Source organism: Lepidochelys kempii, chromosome 5 (genome assembly GCF_965140265.1).
Source record: "Lepidochelys kempii isolate rLepKem1 chromosome 5, rLepKem1.hap2, whole genome shotgun sequence".
In the NCBI taxonomy this organism is placed as follows: domain Eukaryota; kingdom Metazoa; phylum Chordata; order Testudines; family Cheloniidae; genus Lepidochelys; species Lepidochelys kempii.
In genome coordinates this window covers 48,462,051-48,487,621 of record NC_133260.1, presented here as the reverse complement: position 1 = coordinate 48,487,621, position 25,571 = coordinate 48,462,051, and the positions used below count along the sequence as shown (strand labels likewise).

Here is a 25,571-nt window from a genome sequence, read left to right as displayed (position 1 = left end):
TTCACAAGTTCAATGGGGGAATGTTCCCATTCTCTGTGCTGTGCCTCCTGCTCCATGAACCAGTACATCCGTGTCTCTTCCTGATGAAGTGCCCAATCCTTCCATGCCCAGAGGAATTTAAATGGTTCCTGGTTTCCCCTGCCCATGCCTATATGCAGCTCTTCCTATGTCCTTCTCCATCTGTCTCTGGGGCATTGCTCCAGCCCTTTTTGTGGGATGGTTTCACTCTCAGGAACTGAAGGTCCTGACAATTGAAAGAGAAGGGTAGAATTACAATTTTTGTCCTTGGGAAAAAGCTCAGAAATCCCCCCCACATAACATAATTTTACTGTAGAAGGCCACAATTTTGATACTTTTCAGCATTCCATGAATGTGACTTTTAAACTATCCTTGGTTCTTAGGCAACTTTTGCAGCCCATGAGGAAGGAGCACAGGCTCCTAAGAGTAAATAAACTGTACTAATACTTTTAAAAATTTAAATGTTCATAGTGTCTCAAGGTAGTGGGCAGGGGGAAGAGAGAGTGGCAGTTCCTTCCAGGGTGCTAAGTTACCAGTTTGCAATTCCTTTTTTAAAGGCTGGCTAACATTTGGAGAACATAGCTGTTTCCAAGATACGAGAACGGAAAAGAGAAGTGGCTTTCTGTCCTGTGGAGGAGATCTGCAATCTATGCAAGAGAGTTTGTTTCTGCTAATGGTCACTCCTCTACATATTGCGAAATGAAGAGGGTTGGTCAGCTATAAAAGTGGACCAAGCAGAGCTGCACTGCTGTAAAACCTCAAGACCCAGCTAGAGTTTCTGCTACACTGGAAACTTGCTGAAATATGCTTGTGCAGCATAGCTCAGTGGGGGAGAGGCAATACACCAGGGACAGGGACAGTAACAATTTTGTAATCTTCCAAGGGAGAAAGGACTGCTGTGACTAACATTTCCTCAGAGAACCAAAGTGTTCTACAACTGTGTTCTGCTCCCTCCCCATTCCCAGACCTAACATCCCCTCCACCTGCCCACCCCGTTCCACATAGCTACCATTTGTAAGGTGATGGTAAGATCAGAAGGTGGGAGAAGCACTAAAACTGTGTAATCTTTAAAAGACAAAAGATAGCTGTTACTAACTTTAGACAACCTACTATAAGCTTTCTGCAACTGTTCCATCCCCTATTGGGATTTTTCTAACTTGACCCCTTCCTTCCCAGGGTCTGTGCAGCCCCAGAGCCTTTGCTGTCTGACCCCTGGCCAAGAAATGCACAAACACAGAGGCAATGATTTTTCCTGAATAATCTGTTTTTAAGAAACAGCTTTATCCAAATGCATAATACAGGTTCATCAGAAATCAATAAAATCATTGATTTATAACTATGTCTTGCTTGGGGACCATCTGCGGGGGTGGGGAGCAGGGGCTGGAGGGAGCAGGGGAGAGTTGGAGGAGTTTGGTAGGGAGAGGGGGCATGACAATTCCATAGCTTTCAGCACTGCAGTTCAAACTCACAGACACATAGCAATGCATGGCATATTATCCAGAGGGGAATAGTCAGTGCACAGTATTTCAAATGCCCTGGATCATAAAATCAGTAATTTAGCATAAGATGAAGAGGGGATATTGGCAGGGAAGGTCCATTGTAACTTACCAGCGTTAGGTTTTGGTTCCTGCCGTGACTCGGGATCCTCCTTGGATTCATCAGGGTAGGAGGCTTCCTCAACAGGCTCCACTGGAGAGAGGTGCAGAATAACATGCTCTTCATCCTCCAGGTCTTCTGGGGCACCCTCCATGGTCCGTGCTGCCTCCTCACTCTACCCCTCAGCAGCATCCTATTGGACAATGAGGCTGGTGGGGTTGAGGAAGGGATCATGAACCACTTCAGGCTCTGTACCAGGAGCCCTTGACAGCACCTGGTCAAGCTCTTTATAGAAGGGGCATGTAGAAGAAGCCACATCCCAGAGAGACTGTTTGAGTCTTTTGCTCTCCTGTATGGGAGCCTCATCTGGTTCATGTGTTCCCGCCCCTGGGCTGGAGACCGCTCAACGCCTGCCTTCTCCAGCCTCCATGAAATTTCCTGGTACAGGTGTATGTTCCTGCCGCTCTGGCTGAAGTCACGGAAGACAGTGCACTCTGACCACACATTGATAAGCACCCAAGTGTGCTCAGTGGGCCAAGTGGCTGCTCTCAGAGCAGGATGCATTTTCACCTGTATTGATCTGTATGAGTTCAATGGAAAGCTGGTCACTGCAGCTCGCTACTTCCACTGAAAACGATGGGACAGGAACCTTTATAGAGTGGGCAAGGGTCAGGAAGAAAAGGGTCCAGTGCATTGTCAGAATGGGAGTGGAGGACTATTGAAACTTGAGTCCTGGTACATGACCCTTATCCACACCCCTCAGGCATGCTAGCTTACTCACTCTCTACATTCCTTCAGACACATGCTTTGGGGTTCAGGTGTGGGTTATGACACAACCGCATTCATAGGCACGTGTACAGTCACTAATATAGAAATAGTCCTTAGTCAATGGAGAGGAAGGAAATAGAGATTATGAGTGACCAAAGAGGTAGCAAGAATGAGGGAAAGGGCAGAGTAAGTGGAGAAAATAATATAGCAGGAGAAACTGCACCCATAAGTTTTAAACTTGAGCTCTAGAAGCCATTTGTTATGCACATGGGGGGAAAAAAATAGAAAAAAATATTGGTGTCAGTCCAGATCAAAACCCTGATCTACTTTCAGTCCATATTTTGTCTCCAACTGCAGTCTCATACTTCAAAAGGAAGTACAAAAAACATATTCAGTTGTGCAATAATGCGTATTTTGATGTCTTCAGACAACCTGAAGCGTGAGACCTGTAGCATTATCAATTTAGATGATCTTTTCTGTGCTATTTTCGTAAACAGTTAGAAAAATGCAGCTAATTTCTGCTATCACACACTAAAGAACAAATCTGTAAAGTGTTGCTCATGATTTTATCAGAAGTCGGGCAGCAAGAATTCCAAATACCCTGAAATCTTAACATGTAACCCTAAATTCTAAATAATTAGCAGGACATGTAATGAAACGGAAATGCAACGTAACCTCCCTGACCCAATCACAGGAATTTTTATAGGTAAAATGTAGTTTGTGCCCAAATATAAAAATCCTACCTCATAATGGCCCTCTTTAACTGCATCCTGTATTGGTGTTACTTGTTCACTTCCTTTACAGTTAACATCAGCTCCTGCTTTCAAAAGCTCATTTGCTGTCTTATAAAAACCTTCCACACTGGCTTCATGTAGTGGAGTCCAACCTACGACAAACGAAAATTGTCAGCTAAATCTTACATTTCATATCTGAATAATATTCTTGACACCAATTTTTATCCATTTTGAAGACCATTTAATAAAGTTTTAATTTTAAGATAGTCTAAATTTATTAGAAATTTCAATATTTTAAGAATAAGTTGACCATGTGACAAATTTTTATATGGTTCAAATGTGATGTAGGTGAGAGGTCCTAACTGTCAAAATATGCACTTGCCTAAGAACTGTAAGCCATTATAACAAATGTAGATGTTAGATTATGTATTGGCTCAAAAAGGAAAGAAACCTTAACCTTTGTATACCAGCAATTTCTCTGTGAATGAAACTTTTACACTTTGGGTATGTCTACTCAGCAGTTGGGATGTGTAATTCCCAGCGTGGGTAGACATACATGTGCTAGCTCTACTTGACCAAGCATGCTAAAAATAGCAGTGGAGCTACAGCAGCATGCGGGGCGGCTTGGGCTAGCTACCGGAGTACAACCTCATTGGAGGTCCTAGACAAGCCACTGCTATTTTTAGCATGCTAGCTCAAGCACAGTTAGCATGTGTAAGTCTACACAAACAGGTAATTATACTTCCCAGCTGCTAGATAGATACACCCAACAACCTTTGTGTGTGGTCTTGTTATTTGGTCAGTCACACTGAAGATGATAATTAAGAGAGAAGTGAGAAAATAAAGAACCTGAGCTATGAATAATACAACATATGTTCCTGTCTCAGGAACAGACACTAGCAATTAATAATGGTGGGGATCATGTTGATGTCCATTTCAGTATCTCCAAGCATCATTAAATGTATAAACTCGTAGACTTTAAGGCCAGAAGGGACCATTGTGATCACCTAGTCTCACCTCCTGCTTTAAGAACATCTAAGAATGTGAACATTAGAACCTCTAAGAATCTAAGAAATAATGTGATGAAAAATGTTTACTCGTTTTCCATTTCCCTTTCTGATCACACAGAACAAATCCAACTTTTACCTTTGCAGACAGCAGAACTGTAGCAATCAGAGGTTGAGTAGCAGGTGGAGCAGAGATGCTCTGCAGGGGGAGGGAGGGAAATCTGGGGCTGAGGGGGCAGGTTGGGTTCTCTGCATTGGGAACATGGGGAGCTACTGAGACATAGCGGGAAGTAGCTGTTCCTATTTGCTTCCCAGCCCAATCCCATGAGCCACAGCAGCTGCTCCAGCCCCACCAGTCCCACTTCACCTCCACCCTCCTATGCATGCACACAGCTTACAAGGAATGACATGTTGGGGTAGAAACATAAATCAGCCTCTACAATATTTCCATTTACTCCTGGGGCATTCTGCACCAAAAAATTTAAATTTCTATGCCAAAAAATTAAAAATTCTGCACACAATATTTTAAAATCCTACAGATTTTATTTGTCCAATAAATGAGGCGGCTCCAGCATGGCATTGCGGGAAACAGGCCACTGGCAGCACTGAGCTGGGAGATCACTCTGCAGCTCCCCCCGGGACCCAGACTCAACAGTGAGGCTGCACCCAAACCTTCCCCAGAGCAAGAACTGGGCCTGCCCCAGAAACACCCCAGGGCCCTGACCCTCTGTGCCAGGTGCACCAGGTGTGGGCATGCAGACTCAGTCCGGCAGGATCCAAGTGCAGAGGGACTTAGTGTGGGGGAATCCAGGTGTGGGTTGAGAGGGTTCTGTGTGGGGCAATCTGGGGTAGGCAGCTCAGTGGGGGATCCATGTGTGCATGTGCAATCTGGATGCACAGGGGTTTGTTGGGGGGTTCTGGGTGCAACAGTAAGGGGACTCTGCAGGGGGGTCCAGATGAAGGTGGTTGGAGCTCATCAGTGGGGGCTTGGGTGGGGGGGCAGAGCTGGGCAGGGGGGTCTGGCTATGGGGGGTTCAGTGTGGAGGTCCAGATGCTATGGGAATGGGGCTAATGAGGTTGGAGACCCAGGTGCTCCTGGTTGGGGCTCAGTGGAGATCTGGGTGACTCTTCAGGGTGGTCCAAGTGCAGGGGGAGTGGAGCTTGGCAGGAGGGGTTCTGGGTGTGTGTGGGGAGGTGAGGCTCAGCGGGAGGGCCTGGGCATGAGGGGGTCTGGATGCATGGGCACTGGGCAGATGAGGGAGCAGCTCCCTGTACAGTGATCCCTCCCTCTGCAGATGAGGAGTGATGGGTGTGTGTGGGGGGGAGAGTTTGCAGAGCTTCCTGGAGACTGGGGAGAAATCTAGGGCTGGGGCTGACCCGGCTCTGGATGCTGTGCAGGGGAAGAGGAAGTCCCATCCTCCCCAGCCCAGCCAGACTAGCGGCTGAGCCTGGCACAGGGTAGGAGCCACCAGCCAGGTCTTCCCCAGTCCTGCCCCCTGCCTCACAGTGATTTATCTCTCTGCCAGCTGCCCTGGGCACCCAAAACATACTGCTGGGGAGGGTCACATGACCACTCTTGTGGCTTCCCTTTGCTTCCCCCTCAGAAAGTCATTTTTCTGCAGGGAAGCAAAGAAATCTGTAGGGGGACATGAATTCTGCACATGAGAGGTGGCACAGAATTCCCCCAGGAGTATTCCATTGCAGGGGCACTAGCCTCCACTCCCTCTCACGTCGGTTCTGCCACCCAGGAAGCAATTCCACTCAATGGAGGAAAGAGGATTTGGGAAACATGAAGGCAGTATGTAAGCCCTGAGCTGCACTGACCTAGCTTTGCATGAGTTCCCTGTATGGCAGTGTTCTTACTGAATCGGCAGAGTGAACTGGGGGAGAAGATAGAAGATCCACGCCCAGAGTGCTTTCTAATCCTCCTTCCACCACTTCCTGCATCAAAACACACTAAGGTTCCATTGACCACAGTAGCTTTTTCCTTCAACCATCTCCCCACAGGTGGAGATACCCCAGTACATATCTAGAATGCTGGTTGGGCTCTAAATTTGACACAATCCTTTTCTCATTTAACTCAAGGGCAAAACTCTCATTAACTTCATAAGAAACAAGACTGATTCCATCAAGCCAAATTCTGGGCTGTTTTACAGATTATGCATGCCAGAAGGGTGTAAAATCAGTGCATTAAAATGGAGTTTTGGAGGTAATGTCTATATTACATATATGGCTCTTCACATTTATTACCTGTCTCGTGAGAACTTATAAGAACTTAAACTAATAAGAATTCAAAAAAGTGGTGGATCAACTCTAAAACATCTTTCTGTTTGTGATCTGGTAGCATGAGCATTTATTACTTATGCTTACATATTTGTTTTGTAATTCATAAAATTATCTTTTAATTGGAATTGAAACTTACCAGCATAATCCTGAGTATTTACATTTGCACCAACTTTTATAATTTTGTGTACAAGGTCTGTATCATCTTCAGCAACAGCTTTATGCAGTAAGGTCTCACCAAAAAGATTTTTCCTACAGATTTTTGAAAGAGGAATGGAGGCAACAGGTGCAGTATTTGAAAAATTTTTAACAGAGGTTTGTTTTGCTGAAAAACATAAAATAAAGATCTGGTAAACTGAAAAAATATGTTTGATTACTGTTTTGGCCTCAGCACTACAGTTAGCATACAAGTTTTCTGAAGAAAAATCTTGTCAACAGGAATTTTTGCCCAACTACTAACCTGTCAAAAACAGACATTTCAGAAAGTTGCTCCTTCAGTGAAATACGTAAACATCAATCTCACTTACTAAAGATTGTATTTAACCCCATAAACTCTGCACCGATCTCCTGATATCAAATGGGTTCAATGCACAGAATGAAAGAATATGGCTTTTAAACAGTGTTTTTTTTAAACTCTTGGCTCTCTACATTTTAGGCAAAGTGTACTAATCATTTTCAACAAGTTTGATCAAATCTGCTATCCTGTGCTACATTTCCTTAAAAGAAAAGCAGTCAATATATAGCTAGTTGCTTAGTCACTCCTCTCGTCCTTACCAAACCTATGGCATCTATTAGCAATTATTTTATGTTTTGTGTTTTATGTATGTTTCTAAGTTTACAAAACAAAATATAGAAACAAACATTATTACTATACTTTGGAACAAATCCTGCTTTCCATTATGCACCCATAATGTAGGATTCAAATGTAGTGGAACCATTTCTATTGTACTGGGGCACAAGACTACACTTTACCAGCAGTGAGGAATTCTGCCTTCTCCCTTCATGCTGTGGAGAGGTGTTCCAGGGCTACTGTCTATGCTGGAAGGCAAAAGGATGGGGATGCATTATGGCCAGGCAGGAGGCATGGCAAGGGCACGAGCATGGTCCATTCATTGTGCAGATCCAATAGCTTAACATTTTGCTCATGTGGGAGTAGAGAGCTACCCCTCTCCATAGTCTGTGGTTGTAGGCTGCACAAGAAGCCTGGCTGGTTGTGACTAAAGATTTCAATCTTCAGCCTTTTGATATTTTTGAAATGGAGGAAAGTCCATGTACATCAGTGGTCTCCAACCTTTTTACGCACAAAATCACTTTTTGAACTTAAGTGCAACCCAGGATCTACCCCATCCCTTCTGAGGCCCCACCCCTTCCCCAAAGCTCCACCTCGCTCACTCCGCACACACACACCCTGTCACTCGCTCTCCCCCACCCTCACTCACTTTCACCGGGCTGGGGCAGGGGGTTGAGGTTCGGAACGGGGTGCAGGCTCTGGGCTGGGGCCAACGGGTTCGGAGTGTGGGATGGGGCTCCAGGCTGAGCCTGGGGCAGGGAGTTGCGGTGCAGGAGGGGATATGGGGTGCTGGCTCTGCGAGGAGGCTCAGGGCTGGGGTGCAGGCTCCCACTGGGCAGCACTTACCTCGGGCGGCTCCCGGTCAGCGGTGGTGCAGCACGGCTAAGGCAGGCTCGCTGCCTGCTCTGGCCCCACACTACTCCCAGAAGGGGCCAGTGCACCCCTGCGGCGGGCACGTGGCTCCGTGTGGTGCCCCTCTCTGAAGGCACTGCTCCCGCAGATCCCATTGGCCACAGTTCCCCGTTCCCAACCAATGGGAGCTGTGGGGGCGGTGCTTGCAGGCAGGAGCAGTGCGTGGAGACCCCTACTTCCGCTCCCCTAGGGCCATGGGGGCATGCTGGCTGCTTCCAGAAGTGGCGTGAGGCTGGGACAGGCAGGGAGCCTGCCTTAGCAGCAGCCCCACTGCAGCCAGAGATCATGATCGACTGGTAGAGTCTCCAGATCAACCAGTCGATCGCGATTGGCCAGTTGGTGAACACTGATGTACATTAATTTTGCTCTACGCAATAGGATTTGCCCATATAACTACAGCCAATCATGATGAAAACAGAAAAATACATTTTATTTTGAGCATTTTGTTTTAAAAATAATATTTTGCTCTTGAATGAAAACCTGTTGCTGACTTTATTTTAATAAATATGAGTCATCTGATTAGAAAACCCATTGTAAGCATGGTTATAGTGGAAATACTGACAACCCTTCCTGAAAGCAAGGTGCTGGGTAGTGGTAGATTTATAATTAACAACTTATATTATACCTACTATTATAGTTCATATAACATATACCTTCAAAAAGTTTTAAAATATATTAGGTACACAGTTAAAGCCAAACTGGACTTGCATAAATGGAAATAATTATAACACTCCAATCTTAAAAGTAATTATGGTTCAATGGTTAGGGGATGAAGGAGTCAGGAGGCCCAGGTTCAATTGTGTGCTCTGCCACAGTCTTCCTGTGTCACCCTCAGCAAGTCTCTTTACATCTCAGTTCCTCACACGTAAAATGGGAATAATAGGACTTCTTTACTTTACAGGAGAAATATATCACAGAATGTGAGGTGCACAGATGTAATTGTGATGGAGGTCATAAAAATACATCAAATCAATTGAAACCTGCAATCTACTCCATGGGGGTGAATTCCTGTGCACGCTGAGTCACACTGACTTCAGAGAGACTCTGCACAAGCAGTTTGCCTTTGCAAGTCAAACTGTAGGACCTACATTTGTACTCTGGATCTATTTTTTGTTTTGGTGTTTCTGAATACTTAGTCATTTCAATTATAATGTTACAAAATTAGATTTTCACCCCTGAATGTTTTTCTTAAATTTTATGAAGGATGTGTGTAAGCAGGTCAATTATTAGAGTCTGTACTGTAAACAGTGAAATAAAAACTGGTACAAAGTATCATGGATTATTATTAAAACTAATGTATATAAAGCTTTTTAAAAAGGTAGCTCATAAATCCACATTTCAGTGACTTTGAAAACACCATCCAACATTTTCTGGTTCAGTACATTTGTTTGAATCAGTTCAACAGAAGAGTAACTTATCTGGCAAATAAATGTCAGAAGCATCTCTTACTAATTTTCTTTGCAAGCCTTTGGCTTTTCCTCATCTGCTCAACCTTGCTGTTTACATTCATAGTTGATGCTTGGTATGTACTGGCTTCCGGCTCTGAACACTGTTCTTTGCTGTCCTTACAAGCAGAGTCTTGTGTTCTACTGATAAGAGATTTATTCAGAATGAATAATAATATTCTCCACTTTATAAAACAACAATGTAGTATTTATACTAGATTTAAAAGTAAACATCTAATTTGTAAAGGAGGTTTATAATTATGTGCAGATGCATACTCCATGTAATCACACAAACTTCAATGGGATTGTAAGGAGTATAAATCAGTGCAGAATATTACCTTGAGTGTTTCAAAGAAAATGTAAAATCTTTACCTTTTAGGCAACTTAAATGAACATTTACACAATAGAAATGAGGAATGAAAGGCATGTATGTTTCATATTTATTAAATAAATTGGAAGAGAGATAGAGAAAGAGTTCATGCATAAAGAGAAGTAAGCTTTTTATGTTATATATGTCATACCCAAAATCTTTAGATGAAAGTTTATTTCCTGTTTCTTCATCATTACTATATATTCTCTGCTGAGTTTCTTCTAGCATTTTATAACAACTGGAAACTTCATGTATGTGCTTTCTAGTGCAGTTTTCTCTTATTCGAGTTGACTTCCTTAATGTATATGAAGTTGCTTTGGTAGCTTCTACATCCGAGATATTCTCTATTGAACTTGAATTTCCTTCACCAGCTTGTTTGTCATAAGAGGCGACATTGCAGTAATCAGAAATTATCAAGTCTTGGTTCTTCTGGTTACCTACAAGCTGTGACAAAAAGTATTATTTCAAACTACTGGTAGTCAAGCTTTAAAAAGAAATACTGTGCCTGGATTATTGTGTTTGGTGTTAAAAGTAAAATGTCATTTAAGTTATACATGCACAGATAGATAGATAGAGACTTAGAATAAATAGGTTACTTAATAACTGGAGTTCTGCAAATATATTCCCTACACAGGGGGAAGCACTTGGAGTTGTATGCCATGCTATGCAGGCCCTGGAACTACTAAGAACACCCAGCAAGGGAAGTGGATGGCTCAGGAAACAGGGATGTAATGGGACAAAGATGTAAAGTCAGTGGATGATATGGCTTTTTTAGCTGATGCCTTCAAACAGAATCAGGCATCTATTGAGGACAGGCCACAGAAAGAGGGATTTGAAACTGGTAGAAAGGGAGCCCCCTGGGAAGAGAGAAGCGGGTTGGGAGCCTAAACATTCTCTTACCCAAAAACATTCCTCTAACTTCATCCCAAATCTCCTGTAAAAGCAGAAGAGCCCAAAAGGTGCTATCAGTGTAATTCCACTGATCACCTAAGGAATAAATGCCCTGTGCTAGGAGGAAGTGGGCAACAAATAGCTTGCTAGTTCTGCTGTCCTCAACACAGAAACCCCCCAAGCAATTGAAACCTATCATATTGGTTTTGTGAGGTTAGCCTCTGCAGAACCAGATTTGGAGTATGTTAAGGCTGTCCAAATTGATGATAGGGAGTACTTGGGGCAGAGAGATACAGGGGCCCAGATCTCTCTGTTTAAGCAGAGTGTGGTCCCAAAGGCTAGTATGTTGCCTGGCCAAATGGCAGAGATTGTGGGGATGGGCGAAAGCACATTCCTCAGACCACTAGCTAAAATCCATGTGGTGTGGGGAGGTTTGGAAAGTGTTCTGACTCTGGGGGTAAGAAAACACCTCCTAGTCGACCTGTTTCTTGGTAATGATTTTTTCCGTGAAGCTCAGGTTAAAGTATTTGCCTGCAGCAGGAGGGAGTTTTAAGCTGGGACCCCCAAGGGAAAGGGTAAGGTCTCAGGAACTGCTGAGAGAATGGGAGAGAGTCTCCTTGATTCTTCTGCAGCAGGGAGAAACCACATGCTTCCAGGTGGGAGGGTGGTTGAGACCAACTCCTGCACTGCAGCTGGAGGCAACACCACATTAGGAAGGGATGGGGTGGGTGTAACACCCGCCAGGGAGAGAATTGCCCAGGTTGTTAGCTGCCAGCAGGTCGCAGCTGAACCAGAGGCAAAACCGGCTCTAGGGAACATAGAGCAATGTGTCCCAAAGGAGAGCCCAGAGAAGAGCAGGGGATCTCAGAAACCACTGAGGTGAGTGAGGATTCCTGAGACTCTGTACCGCAGGGAAGTAGGGTGCTTCCAAGTATGGGAGGGGCTGAGACTAGCTCCTTTCCAGCAGGAGGAAACATGCCCTCAGGCGCAGGGGCAGGAGAAGTGTTGTCAGTGATTAAGGAAACTGTCCCAGTTGTTAGCTGGCAGAGTTCTGCAGATGAACAAGAGACAGAACCCTTCCTAGGGAGCACAGAGAAATGTGTCTTAGGAGGGGCCCCAGAGGAGGAAACTGGGGAAGGAATAGTGGGGGCACAGGAATGTCTCCTCACTAGAAGGGGGTGTCTTCCCCCACAACAGAGAAAGCAATTATGGGAGAGCTGCTGGGAAAAGGTGCATCTGATTGAAGGGTTAACACACCTAGCCCAGAGAGCACAGATCACAGCCCTCTAGAGGGCAGCGAAGGACTCAGTGCTGGGAAGGGGAACACACAGAGTAACCCCAAAAGGGGAGCTGGATTTTCTGCATATGTACAGTCCTGGGTTAGGAGACCGCTCCCCAAAGGGCCAGCCAATGTGCAGGATCCCCCTGAACACCTATCTTGCCAGACCCTGTGTTGGATCTTATTAAAGAAGTTCTGTATTAAAATCACAAATGAGTTTGATTCCCCATAGTTTAAATTCCAGGGTATTACTAATTAAGAGGTCTCTTGGTTTTTGGTACTGTTTATCTCCCTCTATGGGTGAAACTTGCAAGCTGCTAATTGTGTTAGTACATTCTAAGACAGAGTCTGTTCTCAAAGCAAATCACACAGAGAGAGACTCAAAGCAATACTCTAACAACAGAAACAGCACCCAGAGACTCCCCACCCTTTTGTTGTATTAACCATTGTGATTAAAATAGAGATAGAGGATGTATGTGGATGGATGCTTGGTGTGGATAATAACTGAATGATCAGGGAGGTGCCAGCCTAAGAATCCAGTGTCCATCGGCTGAAGAAGGTGTTAAGTGGAAATAACCAGAGGGACACCCCCCCCCCCCCCGAGGGCAGACTGGAATCCACCCAACAGCCTCAAGAATGGGAGAACCAAAGAACAAGATAACATCTTGGAGCCGTCAGGAATGTGCTATCTGCTGATTGATTCAGCAACAGCATGATGAAGCAATTCCCATAGACTGGCATAGGAAGAAATTCCTATAAAAATAGACTCTAAAAAGTGAGAACTTTGGGGTCTGATTCTGCAAACCAACTTCCAGGAGCATCAGATGAGCATCTGACAAGGCTCTGCTCCCTCCTCATGTCCAGGCCACCTGGCCAGTGGCTTGGCATGAGCAACTCTAAGGCTGGTAACTATGATAACAACCTTGCAGAACCTGTGTGTGTGTGTGTGTTTGTATGAATGAATGTGTGAATAAATATGAGATTGAATGGAATGTTATAACTATAACTAACTGCTTACTATGATTCTTTCTGTATTCACAATAAATGTGGTATTTTGCCTTTTGCCCTTTAATAAGATCCTGCTGGTTTTTATTTTATTGGTATAACACCTGAGGCACCAAAATTCCAGAAACCTGATTAAATTAAGAGCCCATACAGGGGGAACAATGGAGGGAGGGAAAAGTCAGTGGCTGATTACATGGGAGAGGGTCAAAGGACACCCTGGGTAATAAACAAAATAACCTCATACTACACTATCTGAACAGAGGGTGTGGTATCATAAAGATACTTGTAAACACACAACATTAATACCAAAATTTTTATCACAGATAAGTTTTGGGGATAAGAATTTTGACATGGATGTTAAACCTTATGATAATGCTACTTTTCAATTAATACCTGTAAACAGGTTTAAAGATTATTACAGCAGAGAAACCATAAAAAACCTGGTTTGCTGTGTGTGAATGGGGAAACCGAGGCACACTGCCTCACAGCCTTAATGGCTGGATGCCAAGAGAACTGTAACACAAACTGCTTTCAAGCTAGTCAGTGACTAACCCTCCTTCAGTAAGCAAAGAGGGGAGGTGTGACACTCTGTACCTTGGGGGAACACCCTACACCCCCATGTTCATCTTTATAAAATGATTGTGTGCAACTGCAAATGCACTGTGTGCCAATGCAAAGTTTGTAATGTTGGGTGTCTTCGGAAGGCTCATGATGCACTGAGCATGGTTGTTATAGTGATGTTATAGTAATTGTTACAGTAATGTTATAGGTTATAATTTCATGTATATAGTTATGAGGCTGAAAATGTATCCTCATGGCTTAAAGAAAGCCCAGGCAAAAACTCTCCAAGAACAGAGAGGCAGTTCACATCTCATCAGGGCATGTATGGGACAAACCCAGCTCAGCCTCACAAGAACCAAGGATGAAGGCCTAGGCAACAACAAAAGGATCTTTTAGACTCTGAGTGAGTCACCCCCCTTCCTGAAGTGGGCAGGGGCGGGGCAAAGCCAAGAGGGAAGAAAGAACATGATAAAAGGGAGAGACGTTTGCCATGCTCTCTCTCTCTCTACCACCTCCATCTACAGACACCACACCAAGCGACTGAAGCACTGATCAAAGGGGAGAGCCTGGCTGAAGAGCTACCAGCCAGCTTGTGATGAGAAGCATCTAAGTTTGTAAGGGCATTGAAAGTGTTAAGATCAGCTTAGAATGCGTTTTGCTTTTATTTCATTTGACCAAATCTGATTTTTATGCTTTGACTTAGAATCACGTAAAATCTATCTTTATAGTTAATAAATTTGTTTATTCTATTTGAAGCAGTGCATTTGGTTTGAAGTGTGTCAGAGGCTCCCCTTGGGATAACAAGCCTGGTACATATCAATTTCTTTGCAAAATTGATGAACTCATATAAGCTTGCAGCGTCCAGAGGGTATAACTGGGCACTGCAAAACGGAGGTTCCTAGGGTTGTGTCCGGGACTAGAGATATTAGCTAGTGTCATTCAGTTGCAAAATCCAAGGAGCAGCTTACATGCCAGAGGCTGTGCGTGAACAGCCCAGGAATGGGGGTCTCACAGCAGAGCAGGGTAAGGCTGGCTCCCAGAGTCAAAGGTTGGAGTGACCTAGCAGATCACCGGTCCAGATAACACCAAGGGGAATGTCATACTCCCTTGCTGCAATTTAAGCCCATTGTTTCTTGTCCTATCCTCAGAGGTTAAGAACAACAATTCTTCTCCCTCCTCCTTGTGACAACCTTTTATGTACTTGAAAACGGTTATCATGTACCCTCTCAGTCTTCTCTTTTCCAGACTAAACAACCCCAATTTTTTCAATCTTCCCTCATAGGTCATGTTTTCTAGACCTTTAATCATTTTTGTTGCTCTTCTCTGGACTTTCTCCAATTTGTCCACATCTTTCCTGAAATGTGGCGCCCAGAACTGGACACAATACTCCAGCTGAGGCCTAATCAGCACAGAGTAGATCAGAAGAATTACTTCTCGTGACTTGCTTACAACACTTCTGGTAATACATCCCAGAATGATGCTCGCTTTTTTTTGCAACAGTGTTACACTATTGACTCATATTTAGCTTGTGGTCCACTATGACCCCCAGATCCCTTTCTGTAGACTCCTTCCTAGGCAGTCATTTCCCATTTTGTATGTGTACAACTGATTGTTCCTTCTTAAATGGAGTACTTTTTCCCTCAGTAAATTCTTCCCACATACACCACACAAACTCTCACATATAATTATACATACAAAATAATCCTTTCAGCTAATCAAGCTAGTTATTATACAGGCTGAGAAGAGATTATTTCTATTTTTAAATATCTGTGAGATGCTTAGATACTATAATGATGGGGAACGCAAAAGCAGATATTGCATAGCATAGAATAGTATGAAGCAAGAAGATGAAGTTTACTAGGATTTCTCCATTCTAAAAACTTCAATAACTGATGTGAAAAAGTAGAAAAGGATTAGTAGACTTTAAATAAAGAAAAAGACTGTAATAAAAATGTAAATTCCAGACTCAATAATTCTATACCAACACTAATAACATCTTAGAAAAAATTAACTCTTCAGTAAAATATTGTAAGATACACAAAACATTTAAAATAGCTATTAAAACATGTACATACTTGTTCATCTAAAGTACCCTGAAATGCAGCCTCTGTTAATGCTTTTATTTCTTCCAATTGCTTCACAGAAAATTGAGGTTCAAAATTGTTAATTGTTATTTGAGTGCAGTCATCTATCTGGAAAATACTGGGTTCTGATCTCAAATGTTCTTCTTCAGCATTAACCTCTCTTTCCTTCCCTACTAATTGACAGAGAGGCTGTACTACAGATTCTGAAAAGGAGTTCAGTGCTGTCAGAAGCTCTAGTGGCAGGACATTGCTGTTCTCATCTACTGATATATCTACAGATAGAGCATCCCCTTGACACTGTAATGTGTCTTGCAAGGGGTTTATCATTTCTGGACTCTCTGAATCACTGAGTGGTTTCAGCAAATCTCTAATTTCAAATTCATCAGCCATTATACTTTGTTCAGTTAATGTTTCCCTGGAAATCTTCTCTGATGTTGATGATAAAATAAAGTCAGGTGTAAACTTCTCAAGAGAATTATCTTTTACTCTAGTATCTAACTCAGTAATGGTCATAGTGGCACTTTGACAATCTTTTAAAACACCTGGAAATACATTCTCTGATGTCCATTCCTTTGGAGCCATTAGTGTTTCTTTTACAACTGCACTTGACAGTAGGCTTCTTTCGGGAGAGTCGTCTTCATCAGTTAATCGATGTGAAATCTAAATGAAAAAATGTTCACAAAAATGGAGAAATGTTTCTAAAAGCATGTAATGAACATTTACTTTACAGTTCATTAATGCTCATAATATTAGGTTTACAATTTTTTGATAAAGCAAGCTACAAGCCCCTAAGAATTTCCACAATGGAAAAATTCCGATTGACCGTAATAGGGGACAGACTGTACCCTTACTCATAAAGGCAGACTGAATTAAGTTGCTGACACCCTTATTACTGAAGATCCAGGATAAGATGCAGAATAAATCTACCACTATTTTGAGATCAAAGGTCTGATCCTGCTCTCAGGGTACTTGTGTCCCATGTTAATGCTCAGGATGATTTCTCTTCCTTTTTAGTACGACATGAAGTCATTATGTAGTCAAAGGAAATAGTAGAAGTGCAGACTACTGCAGATACAGTCTGACATATATGTTTTGTTTTAAATCACATGCAACTACTGACAGGGTGCAGAAAGTTTGTCCCACATCCAACACTGAATATTATGCAAAAAGTAGGGTAAATATAGTTATTTAGACTCATAGACTTTAAGGCAATAAGGCACCATCATGATCATCTAGTCTGACCTGCACATTGCAGGCCATAGAACCTCACCCACCCACTCCTGTAATAGACCAATAACCTCTGGCTGAGTTACTGAAGTCCTCAAATCATGATTTAAAGATTTCAAGTTACACAGAATCCACCATTTACCCTAGTTTCACCTTCAATTGACCCACGCCCCATGCTACAGAGGAAGGCAAAACAAACAAACAAACAAACAAAAAACCCAAAACCCAGGATCTCTGCCAATCTGACCTGGGGGAAAATTCCTTCCCGACCCCAAATATGGCAGTCATTTGAACCCAGAGCATTTTGGCAAGACTCACCAGCCAGACACGTGGGAAAAAATTCTCTGTAGTAACTCAGAGCCCTCCCCATACAGTGTCCCATCACTGCCTGTTGAGAATATTTGCTACTAGCAGTCACAGATTGGCTACATGCTATTGTAGGCAGTTTCACCAGTTTTATAGTAATTTTTGTCATGACACCAATAGACATGCCTGTGACAGACTGATAATATCCTGTAATATCCTGAACCTTGGGGAGTTAAGATAAACTTTATTGAATTAAGCTAATCCTTACTGAATTAGGTATAATACCTTTGGTTTCCACTGTATTACAAATACAATTGTATATGTGTTATTGTGGAATTGTATGTTTCTTCTCTAGTAGGAGGGGGATGCTAATGTACTTCTTCCATTATTGTCGTCTGACCCCACCCCCCTTGGAGAGGTATGCATATACTAGTTCAAACTGGATTCTCCAGGGACCAACAGACAAAGCAAGGATTTTTAGATAAATAGCCTGGTTTTAAACTGGCTCAGGGCCTTCTTTCTGATCCAGCAAATGGGCAAGATCTCTAGTCCACAGAGGGCCCCAATCCTTACAGAAGGGTTAGAAGGACTGGGCCTACTGAGGCCCATAAGACTGTGTGCTTGTCCTGAGCTGAAGCTGCGATGTGAACTTGTAACCACAAAAGAAACTTCTTGGGTGGGTTTGGAAGGACTGCTTCAGAACCCATGTTGGGGTAGGGGTAATCTCTGGTAAACTTATAAGCATTTGTGTAGGTTCTTTTATTGTTTTTAGTATGGTTTTTCCATAGTGCTTGTACCTTAAGAATAAAATAGGCTTACACAGAAAGAATTGTTTATAAGAAACGTATAACTTGACAATAACTCTTATCGGTCTCTGAACAGAAAACAAGCAGGTGTGTTTGTGCAGCCTACCAGTGCCTCTGCAGCCAACGACACAGTGAAGGCAGGAAACTGCACAGCCTGGAAATACCACCCCCAGAAGGGAGAGAGAGACATGGGACTTCACCTAAGAAAGGCAGTGACTGGGGAGCTAGAAACCTGAGAGCAGGTGCCCTCATGGGACCACTGAGGGGAAATACAGGTGCAGTTGCCCTGAACTGTGGAACTGTGCCTGTTCTTCATTCAGTGAAAATACAGAATTTTTTCTCCTTCCTATGAAGGATTGTCTGAAATTTCTGAGCCAGGTACCTCAGTTAGTAGCTCAGAGGACTGACGTGTTTACAGTTTTTACCAACATCATATTTTTCGCGGCTCATACTGTTGCCACAACATGGTATTTTAGGGTAAATTTCCTTCAAGAGACATTTTAAAATCTTTTGTTGCCAACACATGGCAAAACTGTATCGTGCAACAGCATTTTAATATCAGCAATTATAAATCTGATCAACCACACTGACAATTACAACTGTAATAAAACAACAAGACGACAAGATCGCTGAGGAGAAGAACCTTCTTCATACTGATTTATGGATTTTTAGAACAAACTTGGAACATGCAGTCCTTTAGAGAAACTAAATTTTAAGCATTATGATATAATCCAGTAACCAAGGATGCAAATTAAAAGATCTATTGGCAAGTTAGGAGGGAGAAGGAGAAACAAATTTGTTAAGTAACGGGAAAATTACTACCATCATATGATAAATATGATTTCCAAAAGAGACTAAGAATATAGTTAAAATGTTATAATTATACAACAGTTTAAGGGACTGAGAAAAGGAGGGATACTGAAATGATAATCTGATCCAGTTTAAAGAGATGTATTTTATAATTAAATGGAGAATTCAGTTTACTGCAGAAAAGGGCTTGATCCTGCACCCATACAGTGTATGCGCAGGAGGGTTAACTGAAGAAGAATTACGGTTTATGAAAGACCAACAATGGCCAACTTTTGTGAGATTAGAATAAAGATTATTGCAAGATACTAGGGCATAAGGAAAATCAGAAGACAGAGGAATGGTAGAATAAAAAGGAATACTACTTTGTCAAAATCAATAAAACCCAAATATGACTCATTTTAGGATATCAAACTTCTATTAAATTACAAAATCTTGACAGACAATTTGTCTTGAAGTTTTTTCACAGTTCTAGCTGCAAAACTGGCAAGCTTGAGACAGTCACAGTGTCTATGCTGGGAAGACTGTAATAGCTATCAGTTTCTCTTGCTACAGTTCTTTCTGGAGCATTTTGGTCTGTTCATCATATAGTGCTAGAGATCAGAGAATATGAAAAAATGAAATTTACTGTAGTAACTGAGTCTCAGGTACAAGAAAAAGCAAACTCAAAAGAGCCTTTTACTCCTACTAGTTTATCAAATATCATCTCTGGGAATTCTCCCTAGACACTGGAATTCCTAGTTCTCCTAGTATCTTTAGGTTTTACAACCTCCTTTGAGATTATTAATCATTGGTATTCTGTTTCAGGAACTTTCATATTGGATTTTATTCCATTGAACCAACTCTGTAATATAGGGAAGTTTTACTTGATGAAATTTGTTAGTATCAATATTAATATGTACTGTAAAGAAAATAATCTCCTGGCTTTGTTTATGATATGATTACTTACTCATATAGTTTAATCTGTTACAAGATATATGTTTTATTATATTGTCTTTAGTATTTTCTTTTGGGAATTTTAGAAGATTCTGTTATTTTTCAGATGTTAATCTCACTCAGAATCTATGAAGAAAGTAAATTCTATTTATATGAAACTTTAACAGCTTTCTTTTGGATGCAAATTTTGCTTCACCCACCTTATATAATTTAAACAAGGTGGCAACCCTTGTATGAAAAAATGTGTCTCTATTTCTCCCTAATAAACAGAATAACTTGTGGCTTAAAAAAAAAAATCAATGGTAAATGATTTATCTGTGTATGTGGCACAGACTTGGTCTTCTGTTACTTAACACTAGAGTATAACTCTAGTATGGAAAATGGCTTGCACAAATTACAGGTTGGTATCTGAAGTACACATATGCTAGTGAACTGATCATAAGCAAGGATTCACACAGCATGCATGATAACACAGGAATCTTTGGATTCAACACCACAGACAAAAGAGATACAAAATGCATCTCCCTGAACCAGCAGGGGCCAAGGTTCTAGAGCAGGGGTCTCAAACACGCGGCCCGTGGGGCTATTTCCTGCGGCCCACCAACTCCCTGCTGTTCCCTCTCCCCCTCCCCCCAACGTTTACCTAGAGTGGCTCCTGCCCAGTGTGCACGCCGGCGGCAGCAGGGCAGGCTCCCTGCCCTGCCCCTACGGTTCCCCCTTCCCAGACAATGGGAGCTGCTGGGGACGGTGCCTGGAGGCAACAGCAACACACAGGTCCCTGTGCCCCCCCCCCCCCAGGTTCCGGCCACTTCCCGGAGCAGCGCATGGGCAGGCAGGGAGCCTGACCTGCCCCGGTGTGCACCGGGCCAGAGCCCATCCCCTAACCCATCCCGCAGCCAAACCCCCTGCCCTGAGCCCCCTGCACCCTGACCCCCCTGCCGCACCCTGCACCCCTCCTGCACCCTGACACCTGCCCTGAGCCCTCTGCCACACCCTGCACCCCGACCCCCTGCCCTGAACCCTCTGCCACATCCCGCACCCCTCCTGCGGCCCAACCCTCTGCACCCTGACCCCCACTGCATCTCTCACCCTTCCTGCACCCCACACCCCAATTCCCTGCCCTGAACCCTCTGCCGCACCCCGCACCCCTCCTGCGGCCCAACCCCCTGCACCCTGACCCCCACCGCACCTCTCACCCCTCCTGCACCCCACACCCCAATTCCCTGCCCTGAGCCCCCAGCCGCACCCTGACCCATGCCCTGAGCCCCCTGCCGCACCCCTCACCCTCCTGCACCCCAACTCCCTGCCCTGAGCCCCCGCCACACCCCGCACCCCTCCTGCAGGTGGTGGAGGAGGGGGTGGAGTTAGGGTGGGGATTTCAGGGAAGGGGTTAGAATGGGGGCAGGGGATGGGTGGCAAGAGGTGGGGCAGGGCCTCATGAAAGGGCTGGAGTGGGGGCGGGGCCGAGGGCGGCGGCGGGGAGGTGTCAGTAATGTGGCCCTCAGGCCAATGTACTAGTCCTCATGTGGCCCTCGTGGGTCATTTGAAGGTTTGAGACCTCTGTTCTAGAGAATAATTCACTCCTCAAGCAAAATAGGCCATTTTATCACCAGCAGCCTCCAACACTGGTTTGTCAATCAGGAGAAGCTCTAAATTTAGCAGTTCTAACTTTTTGGATTACTACACACCTGTGGAAGGGAAAATTGCAACCACTTTAAGTAACTACAAGTCTGCCAGCAGGGCAGGTTTCCTAGGGCGTCAGCATCTAGGTGAACAGTGATTCTGGCCCATTAAAGGAAGCCACATTGTTTATAAGTTCGTGTCTATTTCAGCTTCAGACACACCACTCTTGCAGTAAGATATTGTCCCTCCCCAAACTGCTTTCAAGCTATATTATGCATCTGTGTTAAGAACATGTGCTTCACAGTGGGTTTGGACAAAGACTGGTATTTTTGCTTTAAATATTCTAAACATATGGAGCCTCATTTTTTCCCCCAGAAAATATTGTGTAACTGCTAATTAAATCAAATCAAATGGTTGACATGCATTCTGTTGTAAGAATATACTCACCTTTCTCTCTGTTTTCAGAAATCCAGACATGTCATCATCTAAACCTATAATGGTGGTGAATAAAATAATATTTTTCAAATTTACTGTCACTGAATTGCACTTGTTGAGCTTCTCAGCCTTTTCTGATTAAGGGGTCCCCTGGATGTTATAAGATGTTGAAGTTTCAAATTCCCTTCACACTTTTTTCTTGAGGTGGTCCCTGGCTGAAGCTAACTGAGTTTGGTGAAGGAAGCTCTATTTAACAACATTTTCTAACTTAATTACGTTTTTTTTATTACTTTTACCTCCTGTTTTCTTATATCTGTGACCCATAGTTCTGTGCCTTTAAAGGTTACCTATCAACTACCACCATCTGTTTCAGGGAATGCAGCATACTTCTCACACCCTCCACACTCAGTCAGCTCCGTTGCCCACTTCCTAGCGCTCAAGACACCCCTAAAAGGGGAGGAAGGAGCACAGGGGCCCACAGGGACTGTGATTTTCACACTCTCCCTTCCCTTTGCACATCCCTGGAACATCCAGGCAGTCTCACCCACAACTTTATTAAGCAGTGCTACCACAGTAAACTCAGCTTCAATCTAGAACTATATCAATATCTTAGGAAAACCATGAATAGCAATTATTTTATAAGAAACTTGCAAAAGTTATAGAGTCCCAACATCACATGAAAAATAATGTAACCTGTACTCCAGGACATCTTTGAAAAAGGAAGCAAGGGCCAGATTTTTAAAGGTACCTAGGCACAGGGGCACCATTTGGAGGGTGCAGGGGGGGCTCTACGCCCCCACCCCGAGTTTCGTACTGCAGGTCTACTCACCCTAGCCCCAGACGGATCTTTTAACTGCAACATAGCTCAGCCTGAGTGAAATATATGATGAGTTCGGAAGCTGGGAACAGTACAGCATTTGGGGCAGGGAGTTTGTTTATAAACAGAGGCAGGATGATTAATATAACAAAAAGCTGGTCATTAAAGTAAATTAAGGATCGTTAGATGATCCTGAAAAAATTTCCAGGCACTCCTGTTAAAAGATAGGAAACAAAGGGTAGGAATAAATGGTTAGAAGGGAGAGAGGTAAATAGTGGTGTCCCACAGGGATTTGTACTGGGACAAGTCCTATTCAACATATTCATAAATTATCTGGAAAAAGGGGTACGCATTGAGGTGGCAAAATTTGCAGATGATACAAAACTACTCAAGATAGTTAAGTACAAAGCAGACTGTGAAGAGCTACAAAGGGATCTCACAAACCTGGGTGACTGGGCAACAAAATGGTAGATAAAATTCAATGTTGACAAATGCAAAGTAACGCACGTGACAAAATATAATTCCAACTATACATACAAAATGATGGGGTCTAAACTAGCTGACCCCATCAATAAAGATATCTTGGAGTTGTGGATAATTCTCTAAAAACATCTGCTCAATCAAAAAAGCTAACAGAATGTTGGGAATCATTAGGAAAGGGATAGATAATAACAGAAAATATCATATTGCCTCTATATAAATCCATGGTATGCCCACATCTTGAAAACTGCATGCAGATCTGGTCGCCCCATCTCAAAAAAGATATACCGGAAAAGGTACCAAGAAGGGCAACAGAAATTATTAGGGGTATGGAACGGCTTCCATCTGAGGAGAGATTAAAAAGACTGGGACTTTTCATCTTGGAAGAGAGATGACTAAGGCAGGATATGATAGAGGTCTATAAAATCATGAATGGTGTGGAAAAATTGAATAAGGAAATGTTATTTACTCCTTCAAATAACACAAGAACCCAATGAAATTAATTGGCAGCAGATTTAAAACAAACAAAATGAAGTCTTTCTTCACAGGCAACCTGTGGAACTCTTTGCTAGGGGAGTTGTGAAGGCCAAAACTATAACGGGGTTCCAATAAGAACTAGATAGGTTTATGGAGGATAGGTCCAACAATGGCTATTAGTCAGGGTGTGCAGGGATCCAACACCATGTTCTGCATGTCCCTTGCCTCTGTTTGCCAGAATCTGGGAATGCATAGGAGCCGGAGCAGGGACATGCCGCTGCTTCTGGGAGCTGATTGAGGTAAGTGCTGTCCAGAGCCAGCACCCCGAACCCCTCCTGCACCCCAACCCCCTGCCCTAGCCCTGATCCTCCTCCTGCCCTCTGAGCCCCTCGATCCCAGCCCAGAGCACCCTCCTGCACCCCCAACCCCTCATGTCCAGCCCCACCCCAGAGCTCGCACCCCCAGCTGGAGCCCTCACCCCCCTGCACCCCAACCCCTTGCCCCACATCCGGAGCCCCTTCCCATACCCTGAATTCCTAATTTTTGGCCCAATCCCAGAGCCCTCTCCTGCACCCCAAACCCCAGATTCATGAGCATTCATGGCCCGCCATACAATTTCCATACCCAGATGTGGCCCTTGGGCCAAAAAGTTTGCCCACCCCTGCACTAGACCCCACTCTCCTCCCAGAGCTGAGATAGAACCCAGGAATCCTGAGAGGGTCTCTCTCCCCACAGAGTTAGTAACAATGTAAGAATATACGTTAAAATTTTAAACCTAACCAGTGTCCCTTAAGTGTCTTGCCACAAGACGTCAGAACATGTGAGTATTAGAGCTGAGTGGGTCTAATATTTATTTCATTTTCTTTCTTTTATATAGGAATTAGATACAGGGCTCCTGTCTGCTAATTGCTAAAGTTATCTGCCAAAATACTAGAGCTTTCAAGTGCCTAAGTAGCCCCTAGAATAACAGTTAAAGTTGGACCCCCCCACCAAAATCTGAAATGAGGTCCCTGCTTGGGCACTGTCCCACTCAGTGCCACATGTTTCACCACCTAGCGGAATTTTGAGAGCCAGGATAGGTGCCAGTTAAGCACTTTTCTCCCTATTCGCTTAGATGGGGACCATCTAAGCAGCTACATATGGGACTTTAAAAAGCTGAAATGAGCGCTGCCCTGCTTAACTGGATATCTTCTTACTCAAGCTAGGCAAGCTTGGAACTTTGCAAAGCGATGAGAGGCTGACCGGCCCTTACACACGTTTGACTGCTCCACAGTTCACAGGCCATTTCCACTATCTACTACAGCGCTGGAAAAGAGAAAATACATTTTATTCCCCTCCCCCTGGAGTCTCCCTGAGCACTCCTAGGAGCCCTAGCCACTTGATCAGACACACTCCACTTCCCTGCTGCCAGCCAGAACCAAACCACAGGACAGAAAAAATGGTGAGCTGAGCTTCCGACCATGCTGTCATGTCAGCATTCTGGAGGGTGGGAGAGGAGCAAATGGAGAGAAAGGGAGGGAGGCACGCCATGCCAAGCAGCACACACTAATCCAATTCCCGTTGTCCATAGCCTCAGAGGGTTCCCAGCAACTCCTGGAGGAAGTCAATTTCAACAATATCCCTGAACATATAAAAGATAGCTTTCGCCATCCAGCTGGGTTGAAGGAACCCTGAATTTATGCTCTGGATATACTCAAGTGCTTAGTGGATCCCCAACTGCTATAGGAATGCAAGGGGACAATCTCCTACAAGGGTGGAAGGAACAGGAGAGAGTCCTGCCTCTTCGTTTAGTCCTGGCTTTAGAGAATATGCTAACAGGAAAAATACATGAAAATCCCTCAAATACACAGGAAGAAAGTAAGAACCACCATCACTAAACTCCTAAAGTGACCCAGGGGGGTCCTGGTGCCGTTA

At 43.7% G+C, this 25,571-nt stretch overlaps 1 protein-coding gene across 1 annotated transcript in view; it reads right to left on the bottom strand.

Annotated features, from left to right (window-relative positions):
* ANKRD31 (ankyrin repeat domain 31) overlaps positions 1–25,571 on the bottom strand; it is a 112,406-nt gene that overhangs the window by 76,289 nt on the left and 10,546 nt on the right. Inside the window, exons 6-11 of the mRNA XM_073346095.1 lie at positions 21,896–22,017; positions 15,735–16,403; positions 10,075–10,367; positions 9,558–9,697; positions 6,546–6,731; positions 3,126–3,268 (exon numbers count right to left, since the gene is read on the bottom strand). Of these exons, the coding sequence (XP_073202196.1) occupies positions 3,126–3,268; positions 6,546–6,731; positions 9,558–9,697; positions 10,075–10,367; positions 15,735–16,403; positions 21,896–22,017 (1,553 nt within the window). The remainder of the gene's footprint in view (positions 1–3,125; positions 3,269–6,545; positions 6,732–9,557; positions 9,698–10,074; positions 10,368–15,734; positions 16,404–21,895; positions 22,018–25,571) is intronic.